The sequence below is a fragment of the Protopterus annectens genome, chromosome 3.part0 (assembly GCF_019279795.1).
Source record: "Protopterus annectens isolate FY-2018-M chromosome 3.part0, PAN1.0, whole genome shotgun sequence".
In the NCBI taxonomy this organism is placed as follows: Eukaryota; Metazoa; Chordata; order Ceratodontiformes; family Protopteridae; genus Protopterus; species Protopterus annectens.
The window spans coordinates 51,900,627-51,923,883 of NC_056731.1; the positions used below are offsets into that span (position 1 = coordinate 51,900,627).

At 39.9% G+C, this 23,257-nt stretch overlaps 1 protein-coding gene across 5 annotated transcripts in view; it reads right to left on the reverse strand.

The window, feature by feature from the left end:
- FHOD3 (formin homology 2 domain containing 3) overlaps window positions 1-23,257 on the reverse strand; it is a 3,141,544-nt gene that overhangs the window by 101,487 nt on the left and 3,016,800 nt on the right. For 4 of the 5 annotated variants that reach the window (XM_044064578.1, XM_044064576.1, XM_044064574.1 and 1 more), the window contains one exon: window positions 8,039-8,062. The exons of the other annotated variant lie outside the window; for it this stretch is intronic. In XM_044064578.1, coding sequence (XP_043920513.1) covers window positions 8,039-8,062 — 24 coding nt within the window. The remainder of the gene's footprint in view (window positions 1-8,038; window positions 8,063-23,257) is intronic. 5 annotated transcript variants of the gene reach the window in all.

The following is a 23,257-nucleotide window of genomic DNA, read 5'->3' on the forward strand; positions in this document are numbered from 1 at the left end:
ATGAATAATGACAATATACCTGTGGGAATGGGGTATGTGTAACTCCCCCAACCATGTGATACATAGACTGCTACACCCAAACAACTGACAGATATGAGGATTCTCTCATTTCCTCTGCTGACAGATAGCACGAGATTTTCCATGTCTGTGAGAATCTTTTGTGTTCTGGGTTCACACCTTCTGGTCAACATGCCTCTTGCAACTTTTGTGCCTTGTATTACTAATATGTTACTGCATGCTAAGACTATTATAAACCTGTTGTATTGTCCTATTATCCTGTTATGGCTTCCCACTGGCCCACTGCAGTGATGCCCTATTGTCATTCCTGAAACACCTTGTCTGCTTTATCTTTCCCAAGGACAAACCTGCATATGTGCATAGACATGTAGTAGCTCCTACATCTACCTTATAAACTTCTCCAGCCTTTGCCATTCCTTCAGTCTCATTCTAGAACATGTATATACATAGATTATACATGTGGATCAGTGTGTGTGTGTGTGTGTGTGTGTGTGTGTGTCTGCACAACAGTCCATGCCAGCCAATATTTGCCTCCAAACTGTTCGCAGCACTCATGTGATGTTCACAGACCTACATGCTGCTACAGGGTGACTGTTTTTATGGTGTGCCACAGTGCGGTATCTGCAGGTATGTCAGCTATACTTGTTGTCCCTCAAACCTGTGCCAGTGGCACAGTTTGTGCCTGCTTTACTGGGTGCCCAAAATCCTCAGTAGCATGTCATGCTGTCTGTGTGCATTTGGAAAATGTGTAATTACCTATACAGCAGAACTATGAGCGAACCTCCCTGTGTTCCCTATCTCTTATCAGAATGAGCAATGCCACTCCCATGGGACTGCAATCTGACTTTCCTGCCCCCATACCTTGCCAGAATGATGACCCCTTCACTGGAGTGACATCTATCCTGACAGTTTCTCATGAGCTATCTGGTTCTGACCATCCCCCACCTCTCCACCACAGGACTGGGACCTAACTTCTCTGCCTTGAGTCTTGTCACACACACACACACACACACACACACACGCACGCGCACGCACGCACGCACGCACGCACACACACACACACACACACACACACACACACACACACACACACGCACACGCACACGCACACACACACACACACACACACACACACGCACACACACACACACACACACACACACACACACACACACACACACTTGCACACACTGCACTGCGCAGTGACAATGTTAGTTGCCAATATGCCCCCTTCAGTGAATACTGCAGTTCCTGAGGTGCACTACCGGTTACCCTCTCTGCGTTAGTTCCCCTGTACAGTAGTACACTCTAATAACTACATTACTGTAATTCTTTGCATTGTTCTCTATCACTTCATCTCCTATAAAATGGTAACCGTGTTTTTTAGCAAATTAAAATGGGGCTTGTGCATAGCTAATATTTTAATAAGGTGATTTAGTCTGATCATTTATTAATTGTGGCAACAATGTCATGACTTATCCTCCCAATTCTGTACTACAGGGCTTGTTCCTGCTCATGCATGGGCTGGGAGGTCACACATAGTGTGCACCCCTGAGGATGCTGGTCAAGCTAATTAGACTTTGCATCATGCTAATGACCATTACATTCACACTACCCAACAGCCAGCATGCCTGCGGATGGACTATGGGGTCATATGGGGTGTATGTCTTGTGGAGCTTGGCTCAACTAATGTTACTCTTCATCCCACTACTAATAATGCGCATCACGCTACTATTGATGGGCATTATGCTATTGTAGAAAAACAACAAATGGAGACCACCAATTTACTTTGTTATGCTTTTAATGAAAATGAATTAAAAACAAAGACTGAGCTCTTTTGTCTTATTCATCTTATGTTCAATAAACATACACATCAAATGATGTAACTCCTTATCAAAGGTGTTGTCATCAGATATTAATCAAGAGAGCCTCAACATTTGGCCTTTAACAACCGTCTTTTTCGGTGAAATGGGTAGCAACTGCTGAAGTGAAGTTGTGTGGTCGAAAAAGCCTCCTTTCTGTATATGGTGGATGAATAACACTGATTTGCCAAATCTTTCTCAAGTGGAATGTTCAAATAATTGATACTGTTAGTACCAATGGAATAAGTAAACCTCAGAAAAGGAGTAGAATTTTACCACAGAGCATAAAAGAATTCGCATTGTTCAATATTACCTTTCCACAAAATATGCGTATCGTCTGGGAACCTATAATAGCTATGCACCATGGAAAGAAACTGGGGGATGAAAACTGTCTTTTTCTCCTACATCACTAATACTACATTTGCATTCAAAGGGATGCATGCAGCGTTCATTGCAGTTCCTGAGATGTGATGAAAATACTCCCCCTCAAAAATATAAAGTTGTTCAATTTTAAATTGAAAAGAGTAGTTACTACTCGAACTTCCTGAGTAGTCAAAGTGCAATGTTCAGAAAGAAACCTGTTAAACCAATCAGTGCCCATATCATGCGAAATAACAGACAGCATGTCCACTATAGCCACTGTAATGAATATGACATCTTCAACAAACTCTAATGAATTGAGATTCTCTAAAAGATGCCAAGAAAAGATGTGGTTCAAATTGTAGGGCAGTCTTACATTTGAAATCATGTACTTTGCCAAGGGTTCAGTTTTAGAACCTTTGCTGACACAATTGGTCTCAAAGGGGGATCAAGAGTGCATTTGTGTATTTTTGGGATACCAAATATAAATGTTATTTTGGGTTTGGATTCATTAACAGATTCCCACTGTTCGTCCTCAATTTCCCTATGCATGACCATGTCTAGAAACAAAAAGTATAACTTGGCATACGTGATGTTTATTTCATTAAGTGAAACTTATTTTTCTTCATTAGAAAGCAACTGAAACATTTTTAACATTTTAAAGAATAATCAAAGGTGTTCATTATTACCACTCCCCCTACCTTTATTGGGCTTCATTATTTGTAAACATTTGTCACATGTAAGTGAAGTTAAAAGCCCCCTTTCTTCAAAGGTCAAGTTGTCAGAAAAGATTTTATTTTTTTTGCATACATTTCTAAATTGGCCTTCTCAAATTCTTTCAAACACTGAAACCCATGAGTTGGGGGGGGTGGCATAAATGTGTTTTTCCTATTTAAAGGGACCATATCATTGTGTACTGTATCTGCGCTTTCTGAAAACAACATTTTTTAAATTCTACCTTCTAGTGAACAATTTCAAATGAACAATAGCTTGAACTATATCTAAGTTAAAATTTGGAATATAAATAAATCCCCTCTTAAAGACAGACAAGCATACATCCGTAAATACTATATCAGACAAACTGAAAATCTTACATGAATCCTGAAGTGTCCATCAGTTCGTTACAACCACAAATACATATTAAGTTCTCCTTTATCTGCCCCTACACCTGTCCTGAAAGTTCAAAAAACTGTCACTCCATTGGGGTTTCAAATCAGATCTGGGGCATAATTCATATTCTTGTATGACTGGCCATTCTTTCAGACCTCCGGACTTGGGGTTAGTCTAAAAAAGCCAAATCCTTATCACCATTTTCAATCTCATCTGTGGCAGAATCCCAGTTGTCTCTAGTAGAAACAATTCTATTACCCTGCCAGTGTCCTGCTACAGGATAAGCCCTACCTTGCTCATATTGTACCCTGTCTCCGTGACTTACGGACCTTATGAGCTTTGTTTTTATTAATGGTATTCGCTTTGTGGAAAATGTCATTGTATAACTGCTGAACATTGGAGAATAATAACTCATTTTTTATTGCCTCATTTAAAACTCTTAACTCATTGTCAAGCCCAGTTATTTTGAGATTGTTTTCTCTGTTAAGCAATTTTAAAAGTGTAACACCTGTATCATTAAACAACTTAACTAATGCTTAATTGAACAGTGAATTAGGCACCACTCCATTCAGACATTTCCACATCCAAACCCCCTTTGGTACAAAACTGGTCAAAACATTCAGTCAAATATGACTTTTCTAGCTGCAAGTTTCTTTTCTTGAATAATTTCCTTTCAAATTCCATTCGTTGAGACTTTAAAGAATAGTTGCTCTGGTCTATACCAGTGGAAAAGGAAAAACTAGAAGAGTGCAACCATGCATCAGTTATTTGTTGATGCAACCTCGTGATTATAGTTTGTACTTTGTCTTTAATAAGTTTTATCCAGAGCATCTCTGAGTGACATCATGATTTATGTTTTTAATTTGACTGGTTGTTTTTAAGCATATTGGAGTGCCTTCTGTGTGAAGTCTTCATGTCCTCCCCGCGGTCAAGTGGCCTCCGAAAGACATGCATGAGTGGGTGTACCTTCGTTGAAGGTTGGGTGTAGGGCTGGCAACTCAGCACCATAAAAATTAACTGCCAATCATTAGCAGACTGGAGTTCCGCTGTGGCAACCCCTAACCAGAAAAAGCCAAAAAGACAAACAAACAGTCCCTGACAAGACATTTATTCTGATGAAGTCTTAACATGAATAAGACAAAAGCGCTCAGTCTTTGTTTTTAATTCATTTTCACTAAAAGCATGACAAAGTACATTTCTAGGCTCCATTTGTTTTTTTGTGTGTTTTTACAGTTCATTTTTCATTATGCTACTGTGCTGCTCATTCATACCCATCACTTAGTGCTTTTCAATGTATGGATATGGTCCCTGCATACCATTTTAAGTCATAGGTTCTCATAGGTTTATACACCAGTGTTCATGTCTGAAGGCCATCTAGGAACACTGTCTCATAAACTCATCATTATAAACATTGCCTCCAATCCAAGAATCAAAGTTTTGTTTAAAATAGTTAAGATTCAAAGCTAATCTTATCTCTTTTGCTATTCTATTCCATATCCTTGGCATAGTTTAAGTCAGAAATGTACTTATTTATGCTGTCTTGTTCAGATTTACTTAGAAGTTCAATTTATCATATCGATGACCTCTTGTTATTAGTTAAAAGAATATTGTAAGTAGCTTGTAGCATCTCACCATGAGATATTCTGTATGCATGAATTACTTTACCCCTAAAAATATCTCTAATGTAAAGTGTAAAGCTTCAACTTCCTACATCTCACAGTGTACTCTAGATAACATACTGATGGTATTCTTTTAATAAAATATCTCTTTACAACTTCCAATAAATTAAGAAGTCTGTTACTACATATACAAAAATATTATTACATTCCAATATAGATTGAACATAAGTTTTCTAAAGCTGAGTTGGACTTCTTTCCTCTCTTAAAGATATTGCTCTAAACAACCTTCCAATTAAAAAAGTGTACATCTTCTTATACTGTTGACATGGTGAAAAATTGTAAAGACTGATGTAATAAAAATTCCCAAGTCCTTATAAGTAGTTGTTTACTTTAACATTACATCTCCTAAATGCAAAAAATATTGCTGGTGCAGCTATACCAATAACCTGACTTTTATTTGGGCTGAAACTCAAGTTGACTTCCTTCGCCCAAAGGAAAAATGTTTGTAAATGATGAGGTATTTGTGATATAGTCCCATTACTTTTAACAATTAATTTGCTTTTACAGTCGTCAGGACTTTGCATGCCAATTATAAGAACATAAGGGACTAGCAGATAATAATAGATTAAACATAAGGGGCCCAGTGCTGAGCCTTGGGGAACTCAAGATTTTACTGGTACATATTTAGACTGACAGACTCTTTATTTGTACACACTGAATTTGATCTGTCAACCATTTATTAATCCACTTTACAAAACATAGATTAAAACAATAGCTCTTTAGTGTTGCAAGCATGTAGTTCTGTGAAATAGTATCCAAAGCCCTGGCCAAGTCAATATAAATAACCCCTACAGTTATGGATAAGTCTAGAGCAATAGATAATTGATTGTAAAATTCTGCTAGGTTAGTTAATGTTGACCTACTGTAACAGAACCCATGTTGGCATAGGTAGTAATTAATGAAAGTATTTTACTCATCCTGTAAGGTGAAAGCTCTATAATCAGATAGATCCATTGTATCCTCTCTTTTATATACTGGTGTTACTAATGATTTTTTTTCTACTCATTGGGAACTAAGCAATTACACAAAAATACATTATAAATTAAATATGTAATACAGGAGTAAGAGACTCTTATAAGCCATGCACTAGAATAACTTCCAGGAGCCTAGACTGAGGAAAACAGGCTCACCAGAGAAGGCAGGTTAGGCTCTTCAGATCGTTAGGATGAAATGAACACAATTCTGTAACTAACTTATTACCATATCATTAAACAGGTATATTCCTGCTGTTTTTTTAAGCAGAAGCTCATTAATTATTTATAGGTTTTATTCTAGTTATTGTAAGAGTGCACTATACTGTACCACTTGCATTTGAAGTTGTGCATTTGTGTTATAATTTTTTTATATTCAGTGATGTGTAGCTTTAATGGTTTGCTTTTTTTCTATGTAGGTCCTTTTTTAAGAAATTGTACTATACTGGTCACTCAGAATGAGATTTGATCCCTGATGAAGACCAAGATGGATGGGTGGCTCAATTTCTGTATTGGTTCCATGGAGGACTTCTTCATGTAGCTGGTTGAATCATGTAGCCATCTGTCCCTGATCACTGGGTCACCAGATGTGGAGCCCACCCACGATGTCAGCTACAGAGATGATTGTCATTTTAGGGTTCCCCTATGGACTGGCTTGGCTGACTTTTCTCATCTCTCCCTGTCCTCCATTGTAGTGACAGCTTCCTTGCATGTCATTTCCCACCACCAGTTTGTAGTCCAAGCTTCCCCATCCCCATTTGTCCATCCTCTGTCAGTCTGCAGCTCTCCATTCTTGTACCCCATTGTGTGTCATTCCATCCCTGTCAGTCTTTGTCTGCATTCTGTGTTTATCTGACCATGCTTCCATCCCTATACCCTCCTATCTACCCATCCAACTGCTCAGTGTTACCTTTCCCTTCTACCATCTTCTCAGACAAAAAGCGCCTATTTATAACGGAAAAAAAAATACCCCTATCCCTCCACCCCCATACCACAATTTCCTTCATGTTGCCTTAATGTGTGTTCCTCTGCTAGCTCTTCTCCCTTTCTGACTGTCTTATAATCCAGCTTCCTTCCCATTTATATTATAAACTCAGTTGGCACTTTGCTATTCAGCTCTTGAATGGGCTTCCTGTTTTTCTCATGTTGCAGCTATGGGGCACTGTGATGTTCATGTGAGCACACATGGTGACAGGCAGACTATCTACAAGCCAATGCCCCTGGGTTATGTGATCAACCATGCCACAGAAGGCGCAATTGCAAGGTGACTGCTATTTTCACATTCATATGCAGCACTATCCCCAGCATGACCTTGCTTTGTCAGCACTTACACATATCTATGCCCCATCAAGCCACATCAAACTACTTTTGCAGATATCTATCAAAACGCAACTGCATTACGCTTCTTTCTGAATATCTTCACTGTGTGTGTGTGTGTGTGTGTGTGTGTGTGTGTGTGTGTGTGTGTGTGTGTGTGTGTGTGTGTGTGTGTGTGTCTGTGTGCCTGCATATGTGTATAGCTTTGCATATGTTCATCTGTGTAGGTTGTGAGGCAGGAATGGAAAAGTAATCGGTTATAGTGGAAAGAAACAAATTGCAGAAGTGTAGATCAAATGCACTTAAAGTATTTAAACTTTTTTTTCTGATGCCCTGAAGTTAATGCAATACAGTTTTATGCTCACTTCAATTTCATGCTGTTACAGTAACAAAATGTAAAGTTTGCGCATGCCTTTCTGGCTTCAAATGTGTGCTTAAACACAGTCTGTGAATGGAAATGACAGAAGTCACATTAATAAAACAAAAGACTTACCAATGTAAAAGGAAGAATGCAAATATATAAAAACAAAGTAGTTACATAAAAGTAAAGGTTATGTAAGGCAAAATCCAAAGGCATGTTAAACAACAGCTGAAAACAATAGCAATTATCAACCAGGTTAGTTGCATGTGGTATTATTTTGTAGGTCTCCTGTGCATACTTGTTCTTTAATTACAATGCACCACACAAAAACACAGCACTCTCAGGCTTGCAGAACAATACCTCAATGTCGTCTTCATCATCAGACTAGAAGGACAAGCAAGGAAAGAAGCATAAAAGAGAGAAATGAACAATAAGATTCAGAGAAATTGCAGATGAAGAAAAATGACAAAAGAGGTGAGTGGAAACACCTCACAGGCTATGGAGAGACAAGGCATGATGAACAAAGCAGACCATATGCAATGTTAAATGGTTGGGCTGACAGCCTAATGAATGCTCCAGCAATGCAATTTCACTCGCTATAATGGAAAGAATTTCTGTGTCCTGTTTTCAAGAGATGGTGCACTTAAGTTTGCCAACACTGTAATATTTATTACTCTTCTAGATGAATAACTATGGAACATATTAAAAACTCCAAAGATCTGTGATGACAGGCAGCCAGGAGAAATCTGCCGTCATGGTCTCCTTACTGGTTGTGCAGGGAGGTGGGCTGCCAATGACATCATAGCAGTGATTGCCAAATTCTACTAGCTTCAGCATACTGACAAGTACTGTTGTATTTCTCTCATCCTATTGCAAGCTTAAAAAGTGAGTCCACTGAATCTGTACTGTAAATAGACAGCTACTGTCAAACAATGCCATTCCATGCAGTGAAATGAAGCAACATGTTCTCTTAAGTGTTTCCTGAGGAAATCGATTTGTTTTAAAGGAAGCCTGGACTATTTTACTCAGAACTTTCCAGATATCTGAACAATTACACTTTAAAAGATCATCAATGGTTCTGGTTAATCCACTGCTGTGGTTTATGTAACAATTACACTTTATTAACATTCTCTCAAATGCTGACTTGGGCAGTGCTGTTGTAAAAGATTGCTCTCACCATGATTGCAAGTAAAATTCTTATAATATCAAACCAGCAGTAGTTGTTAGTTGTTTTACTTCAGGAAACACTTGAGACTGTATATTGAGGTAGTATCTTTAAGAGACTCACAGAGATAGGCTTGAACAACCATGCCCAAAATGGCTTTACTACTACCTATGTAACAAAAAAGGGAAGAAAAGGCAGTATTTATATAAAATACAAAAAACGGAGGGCTCCATAGAAACTATACCGAAGTATATGCCAGTAACTCTGCTGTAGAAACTCACTTATAGTTGACTATGTACCCTAATCTGCTCAGGTCAGACATAAAGTGCTATCAAGATATGACTCCAAAGTGAGTTACTGCTGACTACACAGCACAGAGGTTCTGGGACTGACTATGGCCAAGGTGAACTGTGTTCAGTTAGCAGCCCTAACAATGGAAGAACCACGTGGGGATAGATGGAAGGAAGGAAGTGGTCCATGACAACTCACCCATCCTAGAGGGAGGGGGATAGCAGGGTTACCAACACAACAGCTCCATGAAGAATAAAGCTAGCACTGCCACATTTCTGACTAGGGAGTCATAGGAGAAGGGACCTGAAGAAGTGTGGATGTGTGGAGGAATGCACTTGTGCGAAAGCTAGTGAGTACAGAATACAGTGCACTTTGGGGTTTAGGGAGATTTGTTAGGAAAACACAAAAATATTCCTAATCTACACTGGACATAGGCCAGGATCCCTGGCTCTTGTCTCCCCTTATCGGTGTCCTTAAATGCCAGTGGTTGGAAGAAATAATTGTGTCAGTAGAGAGAAAGGGCTTGATAGTCACAGACGGATATAGGTAAAAAAATATTAGAAAATCTGTATCTCCAAAGTGACTTTACACCTCCTGAAATTAACTAAATAAAGTTGCTATAAATGCCAAAAAGAAAACCAAACCAAAACTTTCACCTGATAAATACTCCATAATCTCATATAACAGAAATTTATGTAGGAGACATACTCTGGGAATGAGAGAACCCACCATGTTTATCTGCACTTACAAGTGTCCTGGTTCTGTCAGTTCTACACCATACTGTCTACTAGTAAGAATACTGTGTCAGTCATCTATTAACTTCACACTGCTGTTACAATGTTTTACACTGCTTCATGACAATGCTTTTCTACCTGTAGATGCTACATGTATTGGAGATTAACACGTGTCCTTCATGTGTTCACTAGCGCAGCTCCATGGCTTATGTTAGAGTTAACTACGCCAGCTTGTGGAATGCTGTGGTAAAACACGTAACACTGCATAAGCTTGTTGTTGTCCAAGGTTTGTGTCCCACAGCCTCCAATTTCTGTCAGTGTGCATTTAGATGTGTCTGCAATACCACACCCTGGAGATAAGCTGGTTTACCCTGTGATTTCCCTCTTCTGAGTTGGCTGGTGAGGGTGGCAGAATAGGCCAACTGTCAAGGAGATGTAACTCGATTTCCTGACCCCTTGACATGTGAAGTCATAAGTCATATGTACTTGGTGATTACAGCCTGTGGTGTGTTGGGTTTCAAGGAGCCTTAGTGGAACTTCTTTTAAAATGTGAAGACATGGTCAACAGTCTATATGTACAAGGGAGTGGAGTAGACTAGAGTACTTAGTGTTTGAATGCAGCTTCCCTCACTTTGATGTTGAACTGGTGCTTCCTGGCTGTTAACCTTATAGTATAACTTGGCAAATATTTTATTTGTCTAGTAAAAGTTATAGGTCTTTGCTTGGGGGAGATGGAGGAATAAACCCTTAGAGACTTGCACACTATGAAACTACTTTATTATTAACTTACATCTGCACGGCAGTAAAACAGACTACGGTTATTCAGGCTGATGCTCAAATGCAATTCTACAATGTGGTATTCTGAGGTGCAATTATGACACCTAAATGGAGTTCAAAATACACTTATATTCCTGGAGAGCGCAGTTCTGCACATGCCTCCAAGGATCAGCACAGAATGTTGTTGCAAACATGGACCTTAGTGGTCTTAGTCACATATGTACGTTTAGCATACTTATTTTAACACTATAGCAGGACCAGACACCTGTTCGATCTACTTACCTCTGTTTGGTGGTAATATGGTAGTGAGAGAAAGATAGGGAAGTTTTCTGCTGTCAAACTGTGACTCAGATGTTAATAAAAATGTGCAAATTCCTTTTACATCCATGTTTAATTTCTACATCGCTACCTTCCATTCATTTGCTAGCATTAGAGATGTATGTCGCTGTCACTGTTAAAGCTAAGGTACCACTCAAGTAAAACTTAAAAATGGGATCAAAATATAAGAATGCATTGATTGTTAACATAAGCCTCCTTTTCAAAATTTTTATTGTTTTGTTCATGTGATGGGGAGAGATAGACATTGCATTTGTAAACACAATAAATGGCAATCATTTCATTTTTATGATTTTGGTGGTACACTGATTTTTATGTTCGGGTGTTTGGGAATCAGCTTGCACTTGTTCATAGAGTGTGTTACAGATTTTATACATTGCTGGAAGTCAATCAACTTCTTGTTTATTTTACTCCACTTTATAAGTAAAAATAAAGACTTGATAAAACTCACTTAAAGAGTAAAATAATGCATGAAATGTGCAAATATAGTTTATAATGCATCAATTTTATTTCTAACCCAAAAAGAGTCACTTTTAGCACATATGTTACTGCAGCCAATCACTTTCACCTAATCTGTCACAAGGATACAACAGCCTGCTATGTACTTGTCTATGATATCCTGACAGAAGGGCAGGAAGTTTTTTTTCCTTATTACAGCTCTCAGTGAAATGCAGTAACTACTAACTAAATCCTAAATCATGGTACATTAGCACTTAAAATGAAACCCTTCCACAGACAAATTTATCTACACTTCTCTTAACATGTTTTCAGTTAAACACAAAACCACAACAGCAATAAAGTAGGATGATTAAACACTAGTCAGCTGTTTCACACTAAAATATTTTCCTCAACATTCTCTTCCAATTATATCGGAGTAATGGCATTATGCCAACTCTTTTTTTTTTTACTCTATATCATCAAGTATCTAATTAAGATGCTTATTAATGGCATTTTATACTTATCTTCTATTACTGGAGAACTTCCGCATGCAGCTTTCACTCAAGCGAGCAGAATAATTATCTGCAGCAACACAGGTAAACCTTCAGGCCTACTCTAAAGAGACTTCCATTGTATAGCTACTTCATAACACTATTCCACTTCAGCATTCACAAAAAACAAATATAACGGTGAGCATGTTAACTAACATCTCTTATTTCTCCAGTTTGATTCTTGGCTAGGGGCTTTTTTTTAGCAAAAAAACAAAATACAACTCCAACACTGCCATTTAAACCAGGGTCTCTTTAAAACCTCTCCTAAAATCTAGGGACCTTCCAAATTAGCATGTTTTATGATGTGTGTTATCTGATTGGTTGGTTGTCTTTCAAATTTTATTATTGATAGTGATTGTTAAGCATTCGTTTTATATGGTCTGACGAAGCACCTTAATGTGTGAAAGCGGTAACCTTCTTTAATTAACATATTTTCTGTGGTTTTATTTCTACCATGTCTCTGTGTTGGAGTAGTATTTTGTTTCTTGCTACATTTGGTTACTCCAGGCACAGTTAATTCCTCGTGGGGAGCCTTGTTCTATGAAATAGGGGCTTTTTTTTGCAGAATCAGCATGTCCTCTCTCTAGATGCATTTGTTTTTTTGCCAGGTGATCTGGTTTTCTTATATTCCAAAGGCATGATGTATGTGAAATGGAAATTCTACAAGTTACCCATAGGTGTACACATAGTGTGTGTGTGTGTGTGTGTGTGTGTGTGTTGGGGAAAAAGGTCCAAAATCAGGGATGATTTTAAATATTACCCTAATTCTCTTTGAAAGTTCACAGAACAGTTGGACAGGGTGAAAATATGAGGTAAAATCAGGCACAGCTGAGCACTACAGCCAAAAGCACTGTGTTATCAAGGTTTGCAAATTAAAGCCTGCTAAGGAATAACACAGGCGAAAAGGCACATTTTCAAGAGAGACATATATTTATTAGGCATGCCTTTATGAACTTAATGGTGCTGTCCTTTGAACAGCAGGTGTGACTTATAGAAATGAACATTCTGAATATATAGTTCCCTATGGTCAGTATATACTCCTGTGCACATGCCGCGTCTCCTCTATATCTTTTCTATAATTGCAAGCTCATGCTGACTGTTATGAGGACCCAAGCACACTAGCATGAATAAAACCCTTGGTACAGATAATCAGTTCCATCAAGAGAGTAAAGTTCCTAAGATTTTCAATAATATATGGAAACACCTCAGTGGTGGTTTACTGTTCACTGTCTGTATGAGTTTCATGGCTCTGTACTTTTGCTTGTATCATAAAACTAACTGAGTGTATACTCATTAAATCAGCTGATCTGTCAAGTCTTTTGCATTGAGGAGTTGCTGGGATTTATTTTTCTGAGATATCTAATTTAGGACACTCCTGCATTTTTTTCTATTTCATGAGCTCAGAAGGATGTGCATCTCCTGTCAGCACACAATGTTGTCACTCACTGAGTCAGGAGGTTTTGCTCTAGTGCCCATCCTGCAAGACAGGAAAAAAACAAAGAAGAATATAATAAATGATATACTTGCCCAACTTACAGAAGACTCTGCTCACAGCCATAAGTTGAGAGGTCATTAAAAGCCAGGACATTAGTGGTAGGAGTGTAGTAAGTGCCCACTGCAGAAGGCCTCCTTAAACAGCAGTTGATACGAAGAGCACATACCTGTTATGTCAGACTTCAGAGGCCTTCTGAAGTGGGAAACCACACAGAATCTCAAGCAGTGAAAAATTACACCTTTGTGAATACCAGAGCCAAAGGAGGACTGAAAGGCCAAAGTTCAAAAGGCCAAGTCCAAAACCACAATTAGGTTATCAAAGAAGGCCCAAGTTCTGCATCACCTGATAACAAAACACAGTTAAGTTACAAATACACCGGAAAATAATTTTCTAAGCAGCTACAAGCCTCCCCCTCCCAACAAATAGCTGTTTCATCTTCCGGCAATCATGCATCCTCTTCAGGTATTGACTGGCTATGAATGGCTCCCTCTGCTCTGGATTCTGTCACTGCAAACAAAACAATGAGATAAATCTAGATTAAGGACAATCCTTATAACACTTTGTAGGAAAACATGGATTAGTCATAACAGACACCTGATCCTTGTGTAAAATGCAATTCCATTAAGATAAGGGTCTGCAGTGCGGAGATACCATAATGAGAATTTTAGGTCTCCAAAAGGCAGCTAACAACAGAAAAACATAAGAGCCACCAAATGGAGTACTACTAATCCTATCAGTCATGATGTTTGGCCCTTAAACAAAAAATGGCTTCTTCAAAGGCAGGCAAAGGTGCAGTATCCCTTTAATAAACTTCTTAACCAGCTTGTGCTGGACTACATTTCTGCTGTACATGTGGTCATTATGTACAGAGATGCAAAAGACTTGCACCGTGACTGTGGAATATGTAAAACCCAACTTATACATTCATCTGACATACAGCAAGACTATCCAGACACCTACAGATTGACATGTTGTACAATACTTCTCCAGCCATAATGAACATTTCTTTCATTCAGCATCACAGGTCTGACAAATGGAAGGCATCCTTCAGGCTTAATCACCTCAAAAACAATGTAAATGTATTTATTTTATTTGCAATCTCCCAAAATCAGACTTTAGTGCTATAACCATTCCCTTTCTACCCTTAGACCCAATTTCTGGGGACCTTCCCTCAAGTCATAATGATTTCTCTAACTACTCTGCCTTTCAGGCACAAGTTAAAGAATATTTCACAGTACACGTTGCTTGTAGAAGCTCTGCTTTAGGTCACATAACCTAGTCTCCCTAATCTCTGATAGACTCTGCCTATCATTTTTACTATAGCATCTCTTCTCTGACTCCTAACATGTCGCTTCTGTAACTGATGTAAATATTTTACATAGTGGTTTCTGTTGACTACCTTCTTAAATCATGTTTTTCTACTGAATCTTAATTACTTTTCCTTAGTTTTTAGTAAGCTCTTTTATTGTATAAATTATTTTTATTTTTTCCACTTGATCTATGTCCACATTTTGGGCTGAGACTAAAATTGGTCCAATGGGATCAGAGCTCTACCCAAGTTAAACAATTGTATAAACTACATAATAAAATACATTGTTTGGTCCCCAATACCCTTTTCTGCCTCAAATAACAGCAAAAAGAATTTAAGCAAACTGCAATGGATTTTAGTTAGACAGCAAGCTCAGTAATACAGTACTGTAGTACTTTTCTTAAAAAAATTGTTTGAATAAGTGCTTTCCTGTTTACTGGGGGAGATCAGGTTCTGTACTCCTTTTTATACTTTTTATACTGAAGAGGTGAGAGTTTTATGAAGAAAAACAGTATTACATTTTCCTCTGAGTAGGATTAATATATATATATATATATATATATATATATATATATATATATACACACACACACACACACACACACACACATACATATGGTTTACTATCAAAATAATGAAATGCACCTTACCGTCTGTCAGAAGGTGCAAAAAAGGCAAAACTGCAAACAGAAATCCTGTCGACTTTGAAATGTCTACACTGAGCTTGTATTCACCGTTTTGAGCTTCGGTATTTTGAACTGGACTGCACTACATTGGGGATAGGTAAAATTACCCTTTTCCTCACTGTAGTGCAATCTTAGAGTTAGAATATATTAGTATCAGGGGGTGTGGGGGTGGCAAAAAGTACAGTTGTGTACACTTACCATAAATGTAGATATTTAAGTGTATTCACTGTTGCAGTCATTACATTTGGGTTATCTGCTTGCAGGTAGCCCTCAACCAGCCTGATTATCAAAGTCTTGGGTCCTGCATCGGTTGCTGTCTCTTCTTCCATGACGTTAGGTAGTCAGGGGTATAAAGCATGCAGCCAAAACCATTACTTCAGTTTTTCTTGACCCAGATGTCAGGTGCTCCCATAATGGGAAGCAATTATATACAAGGTTATACCTCCAACAGAAAGCAAATACACCAGGAAGCTTAAATAAAGTAAACAAGAAGAGAGGTACAGCCAATAGAAGTCAGGGGGCTGGAGGGAGAGTAACCAGGACTGCAACAGTGAATACACTCGAAAACATCTACATTTATGGCAAGTGTACACAACTGTACTATGTTCTTTGTGTTTCACTGTTGCAGTTATTACATTTGGGTAGATTCCCAAAGCTAAGAAAGGGAGGAGGCAATTAGAGAGCATAAGGACCAGCTATTAGGCCCTGCAAGACTGCAGTGGCAAAACCAGCTCTGGATTTAGAAAAAATAGGCACGTGGTAATGCTAGGGAAAGGTATGAACAGAACTCCAGGTATCAGCTTCTAGGATGTCCCTGGTAGGAACACCTCTGAGAGAGGCTGTTGAAGTAGATGCAGCCCTGGTGGAATGTCATCTTATCCCCTGTGGGGTAGGTTTTCCATGGTGCTTATAGCAGAAATGAATGCAATGGCCTATCCATTTACAAATGGTTTGCTTTGAAATGGCCTTCCCCTCTGCCCCATGCAGCAAAGGCAACTAGCAGCTGTTCAGTTTTCCTGAGAGGCTTAGCCCTGTCCAAATAAAATCTAAGTTGGCTGTGCATGTCCAAAGAGTGCAGTATTTGTTCTCCTTTGTTCTGTGGATTAGAAAAGAAGGTTGGCAAATGAATGGACTGATTAAGGGCCACACTGGATACCACCTTGGGCATAAAGGAAAGATTGGTCCTGAGGGACACCCTGTCTGCATGGAAGATGATGAAGGGCTCCACTGCCATGAGGGCCTGTAATTCAGACACTCTTCTTGCTGAAGTGATGGCTAAAAGGAAGGCTGTTTTCCAAGAAAGGAATTTCAACTCTGCAGTTGCAGCTGGCTCAAAAGGAGGTAGAGTGAGCTTTTCCAATACAAAGTTAAGGTCAGGCTGGAGTAGGGGCTCTCCTGGGTGGTCTTAAATTTTTGGCCCCTCTGAGGAATTGCTTCAGCAGGGGGTGAGAGAAGAGGAGTGGCTCCGTACTATAATGTGCTGAAATGGCAGAGGCATGAATTTTAATAGAAGAAAAGGAAAAGCCTTTGTGAAGCATCTCTGTTAAGTATTGAAGGATATGCGGTAAGCTGGGCACTGTTGTGCCCATCCCCTGAGTTTTGCTCCAGGAACAGAATCTTTTCCACTTTTCAGCATAGGATTTTCTAGTACTAGGTCTCGTTGTCTCCAGAATGACATCCAGCACTTGCTTACTGAGGGATGGTAATGGGGAGGTCAGGTAATTAGCCAGGCTGCAAAGTTCAGGGTTTGAAGCTGGGGGTGCAGAAGTTGGCCCTCATCCTGGGACAGCAGGGAAGGGGTCTGAGGCAGGTGCCATGGTTCCAGCAGTGACACACTGCGCAAAAGGGGGTACCAGTGTTGGCGTGGCCAGTCTGGTGCAATGAGTATTGTCCTTGGTTTGTCCTGTTTGATCTTTAGTAAAACTTTGGTGAGGAGAGGCAGAGGGGGAAAGGCATAAACTGAGAGGTTTTCCCAGGTGAAGGACAGGACATCCACTTTCCAAGCTTGTCTGTGGGGAGTCCTTGTACAGAATTTGTCCAATTGGTAGTTCTGAGGGGAGGCAAACAGGTCTATCTCTGGGCTCCCCCATTTGTTTCTCAACATGTTGAATATCTTTGGTCCTGTTCCCACTCGTGTGGGTCCATGAGATTTCTGCTTAAGTCATCTGCCAGTGAATTTAGCTTGCCTGGCAGGAATTGAGCTTATAGGTGCACTTGGTAGCTCAAGGCTGTGTCCCACAGAGCCATGGCTAGTTTGCAGAGAGGGCATGAGTGGGTACCCCCCTGCTTGTTTATGTAAAACATAACTGTTGTGTTGTCTGTCTTTACCAATAATTGTCCTGGAAGAATGTGGTCCTTGAAGGCTGTCAGAGAAGTCTGTACAGCTAACATTTCTTTTTGATTGATATGCAGGTGCATTTGACTCGGGTTCCATTTGCCCTGAATGGACTGCCTTGCCATGTGAGCCCCCCATGCATAGTCTGATGCGTCTGTTGTTAAGGTTTGAGCGGCAGGGGATAGAGTGAATGGCAGTCCCTTGTTGTGGTAGCAGGCCTCTGCCCACCAAAGGAACTCTGTCTTTATACAAGGAATGATAGGAATCATTGATTCCAGGTCCTGAGAATGTTGACACTATAGGCTTTTTAGATACCATTGTAGTTTCCTCATATGCAGTCTTGCATATGGAATTAGTAGGATGCAAGAGGCCATGAACCCCAGAGCTTGCAGCATTTTCATTGCAGTTAGCTGGGTCTTTGTGGCCAGTAGTTTGAAGTAGGTTGTCAAATAAACTTGTTTCACTGGTGTGAGGAAGGCCATCTGTGAAGTTGTGTTCAAGCTTGCTCCCAGGAATACAATTTGTTGGCAGGGTACAAGATGATATTTCTTTTCATTTATGGTGTACTCCAGTGAGGTTAGCAGTTTCTTTACAAATGCCAGATGATTTAATAGTATGTTCTGGCTTTCTGCCTGAATTAGACAATCATCCAGGTATGGGTATATTTGAATATTTCTTTGCCTGCAGAATGCAATGACTGGAGCTAGGCACTTTGTGAATACCCTGGGTGCAGTAGATAAGCCAAAGGGAAGTGCAGAGAGCTGATAGTGCATGTAGCCTGCTCTGAGGTGTAGGTATTTTCTGCAAGATTCCCTTTTTGGGATGTGCAGGTAAGCTTCATTTAAGTCCAATGTTGCCAACCAGGCATTTTTGCCTAGCATGGTAAACAGCTGATGAGTTAGCATTTTGAATTTTGGGATTACCAAAACGTTGTTTAGGATAGATAGGTCCAGGATAGGATGCCAGGAGTTGTCTTTTCTGGGTACCAGAAAAAGTCTGGAATAAAAACCTTGTCCCCATTTTTCTGCTGGGACAGGTTGAATAGCCCTGATACTGAGAAGAGAAAACCTGCTGTTGAGCCACTGCCCACTGATTTGGGGGTAGGTCTGGCCAACCTTTTGGGGTTGGTAAGGTGTGGAAGTGGAATCTGTATACTTGGGAAACTATATTTAAAACCCATTTGTCATGGGTAATGAGTTCCCAGTTTTTTGCATGTAGGGCGATCTTTCCCCCTAAAGGAGCAGTCAGTTTTACAGGGCTTGGAAGGTTTAAGGTTAAGTCATTGTGACAGTTTACCATAGGGGGGAGTCTTACTACTTCCAGCTTTGGAAGTGGGAGCCCCCCACTGCTTAGACCTGTGAGTACCTTGAGACTGTAGCCTAGGTGGTCTGCTGTTCCTGTGTTTGGACTGAGAAAGCCTGGAAGAGGCAGGAAAGGACCAATTCTTAGAAGGCCAATGCCTACTAAATCTGGGAGGCTGTACTTGCAGGAAATATTTAACAGTGTGCATAGATCTAGCTTTTTCCTCCATCTTTTTAAGTACTTCTTCTGCTTTGTTGCCAAACAGGTGGTCTTGGTTTAAGGGAGCAGCCAGTAATTTAGCTTTAACATGATCTGGCAAAGTTTGCTCCTTAAGCCAAGCATGCCTTCTAAGAACAGACCCAGTGAAAACAGCCCTAGAAAGATGCCTCTAAGGAGTCAAAACCACATTGCAAAGTATGTTTACCAACTTGTTCAGCAGAATGCATTAAATCCTGTAATTCTTTATTTTCAGCACAGTCAGGAATCAACATCAATTTCTGTTTAAGTAATCCAATAATATGCTGCTGATACTTTAACATATGAAACTGGCAGTTTAAGACCCTAATGACCAAAGTAGCAGAAGTGTATACCTTCTTACCCCATCTGTCCAGGGCCCTGGAATCTCTAACATATGGGGTAGGGTTTTTGGCAGTAGTAGCCTTAATGCCTTTGGTTCCCTGTGAAATGGTCTCTGGGTCTGCAGTAGGAATCTTAAAGAGGAACTTGTGAAAGTCAGGTACTCTGTAATACCTGTCAGGTTTCTTGGGAGCCAGAAGTAAGGTGTCTGGGGCCAGGCTAGATTCCAAGAAGGCATCATCTACAGGAGGGATAGCTAACGGCCTGTGTTGAGGTAGGAGTAAGAATTCCCTAAGCCTCTTTTTGGAGTCAGAGTAATCCTGGCTTTCCCAGCGGAAATACTCCCTAAGAGTGTGCAAAGTTTCACCAAAAGAGAAATCTTCTGGAGGGGAAGCAGAGGGAATGGAGTCCTCTGCATCAGAAACCTCATAGGTAGATAAGGGCAAATCCTGGTCATCAGAAGAAACAGAAATTTCGGAATCCTGAAAAGAAGAATCAGAAAGAAAATCAGTTCTAGGTCTCAGAGGAAGAAGGCTGGCTTCCCCTAATAAGAGTAATAAGGTCTTCAGCCATTCTTATCATTTGTTTTTTAGGCATATGGACCTGACCATGCAGTTTGGACGTAGGTTTTCTAGGCGTGGATCGAGTTTTAGGCCTTGAAGAAGAAGATGGCATCAGTTTGATATGCAAGTCAGTAGGCCTGAATACACCCTCAGAAGCCGGAGCCTGCGTAGCGGCTCCGGACCCATCCAAGGTAGAGACATTCGTAGGTACCATAGTCGAAGAAGCATCTCGCAGCATACCGGACTCCAAATGGGACTCAGTAGAGGCCTGCAAATCTGAAGTAGCGGGTATCAGGGGTTGAAAAAGCACCTCACTGAGTACCGGCGAACTGGTGACTAGCTTAACAGAAGTGTTGTCGGCAGCTTTGGACCTATGCGGTCTGTCTCTGTCTTTATCTTTACATTTTTTTTGGAATGTCAGTAGTCGGATGGCTTACTGAAGCAATTTCTGGATAATTAAACCGAGTACTGAAATAGTTAGATGCAAAAATGAACCGATGATAAATAATTCGAGGATTGAATAAGGCACAAAACCGACAGCGAGGGACATCGTGGTCTGGGTCTAAGCAAGGAATGCAGTATGAATTAAAACCTTTATGAGGTATTTGCTTTCCACATGTAATACAATTGTTAACTTTTACTGACATCGGTTTAGAGCAAGAAAAAGGATCCCCAATGGGGTACTTAGCTTTTTTGAAGACTTCGGTTCTGAAACTCAAAAACGAAAATTTCAGGAGTCGGCCGATCAGCACTTGCGAACTGCTTCTGCTTCGGGCACCACACAGCAAGAAAGACTTATGTAATGGCGTTGGCTGAATGCTTTATACCTCTGACTACCTGAGGTCATGGAAGAAGAGACAGCAACCAACGCAGGACCGAAGACTTTGATAACCAGGCTGGCTGAGGGCTACCTGCAAGAAGATAACCCAAATGTAATGACTGCAACAGTGAAACACGAAGAGCATCAGTAGAAATATGTATGCACTGCAGACAGTTTATTTTTTGGATGATAAGTGGAAAATTCACTGTTGAATGTTAATTCTTGCCTTCTGAATGAATCGACATTCTGAGTAGTCGGTTTGCCGTTGTTCGATGTTCCGGTTCTTGGATGTGAACATTCGTTGGTAGGGTTTTCAATATTTATATATATATATATATATATATATATATATATATATATATATATCGGTTTACTATTGCCATGTCTAATCTGCTTCGGTCGACCGTTTAGAATGTCGACCCGAAATGCTGAATTCGGAATGCTGAAAAGTAAACCAAAGCGAAAATGAATACATTGACAATCGTAGTTTGATGTATTTGACATAGCAGGAAGTGACATCACTCACCTCCTGCTATGGACATTAACATACCATTAAACTCTACACGCACATTAAGTATACTAACTCCAAGATTGCACTACAGTAAGGAAATGGGCTAATTCCCTTTTCCTCACTGAACCACGACCTCCCTACACAATGTCAAACCCAAATTATCGACCTACACTACCCGTTTGCTGTAGTGTAGTCAATTGATTTTGGTTCGGCATTCTCCCAACTTGGAACCTGCAAGTTGACTTCATGCCAGTCGACTGATGCAGCTTCCAAGTTTTGATAGGAAACTATATATATATATATATATATATTATGCATATATACGTATGTGCGTGTATATCTATCTATATATATATATATATATATATATATATATATATATATATATATATATAGTATGTAAACAATAAGTGATATGTAAAATGAAAGATATTCATAGGAGTTACAAGCAAAGTAAGTCAAGAGACTTATTCCACCTTAACAATATACCCTCTCCCCATGCAGTATATTATATTCTAGAAAAACAAAACAGATTAGGCTTGTAATAAATATTCTGACACCCATCCAGTCATCAAGGTTTGCTTTGAAGGACTTGAGGATATTACTCTGTTTTATATGTAAGGGAAATTTGTTCCAGAGATGGAGTAAATTTTGGGTAATATATCTGTTCCTCTAGTGCATTTAATTTATACGTTAATGGTAAACAATTAATTCCCTAGTTCTAGTGTTTGTAAAGGATATACTTCCTAGTGGAGATGAAAGACATCAAGGAGGGTTGTGTCCTTAATGGTCTTCTTTTTCTTTTTCTTTCGGCTTTTCCCGGTTAGGGATCGCCACAGCGGATCACCTATTTCCATTTCTTCCTGCCCTCTGCATCTTGCTCTGTCACACCAACCACCTGCTTGTCCTCTCTAACCACATCCATAAACCTTATCTTAGGTCTTCCTCTTTTCCTCTTACCTGGCAGCTTCATCCTTAGCAACCTTTTCCCAATATACCCAACATCCCTCCTCAGCACATGTCCAAACCAACGCAATCTCGCCTCACTGGCTTTGTCTCCAAACTGTCCAACCTGGACTGACCCTCTAATATACTTATTCCTAATCCTGTCTACCCTCGTTACACCCATTGCAAATCTTAACATCTTTAACTCTGCCACACCCAGCACTGACTCCTGTCTTTTTGTCAGTGCCACTGTCTCCAACCCATATAACATAGCTGGTCTCACTACCCTTTTGTAGACCTTCCCTTTCACTCTTACTGGTGCTCATCTGTCACAAATCACTCCTGACACTCTTCTCCACCCACTCCACCCTGCCTGTACTCTCTTCTTCACCTCTCTTCCACACTCAACATTACTTTGAACTGTTGATTCCAAGTATTTAAACTCATCCACATTCACCAACTCTACTCCCTGCATCCTCACCATTCCTCTATCCTCCCTTTCATTCACACACATATATTCCATCTTAGTCTGGCTGACCTTCATTTCTCTAATCTCTAGAGCATATCTTCACCTCTCCAGGGTCTCCTCAACCTGTTTCCTACTCTCACTATATATCACAATGTCATCTGCAAACATCATAGTCCATGGGGACTCCTGTCTGATCTCATCTGTCAACCTGTCCATCACCAGTGCAAATAAGAAAGGGCTCAGAGCTGATCCTTGATGTAATCCCACCTTCACCTT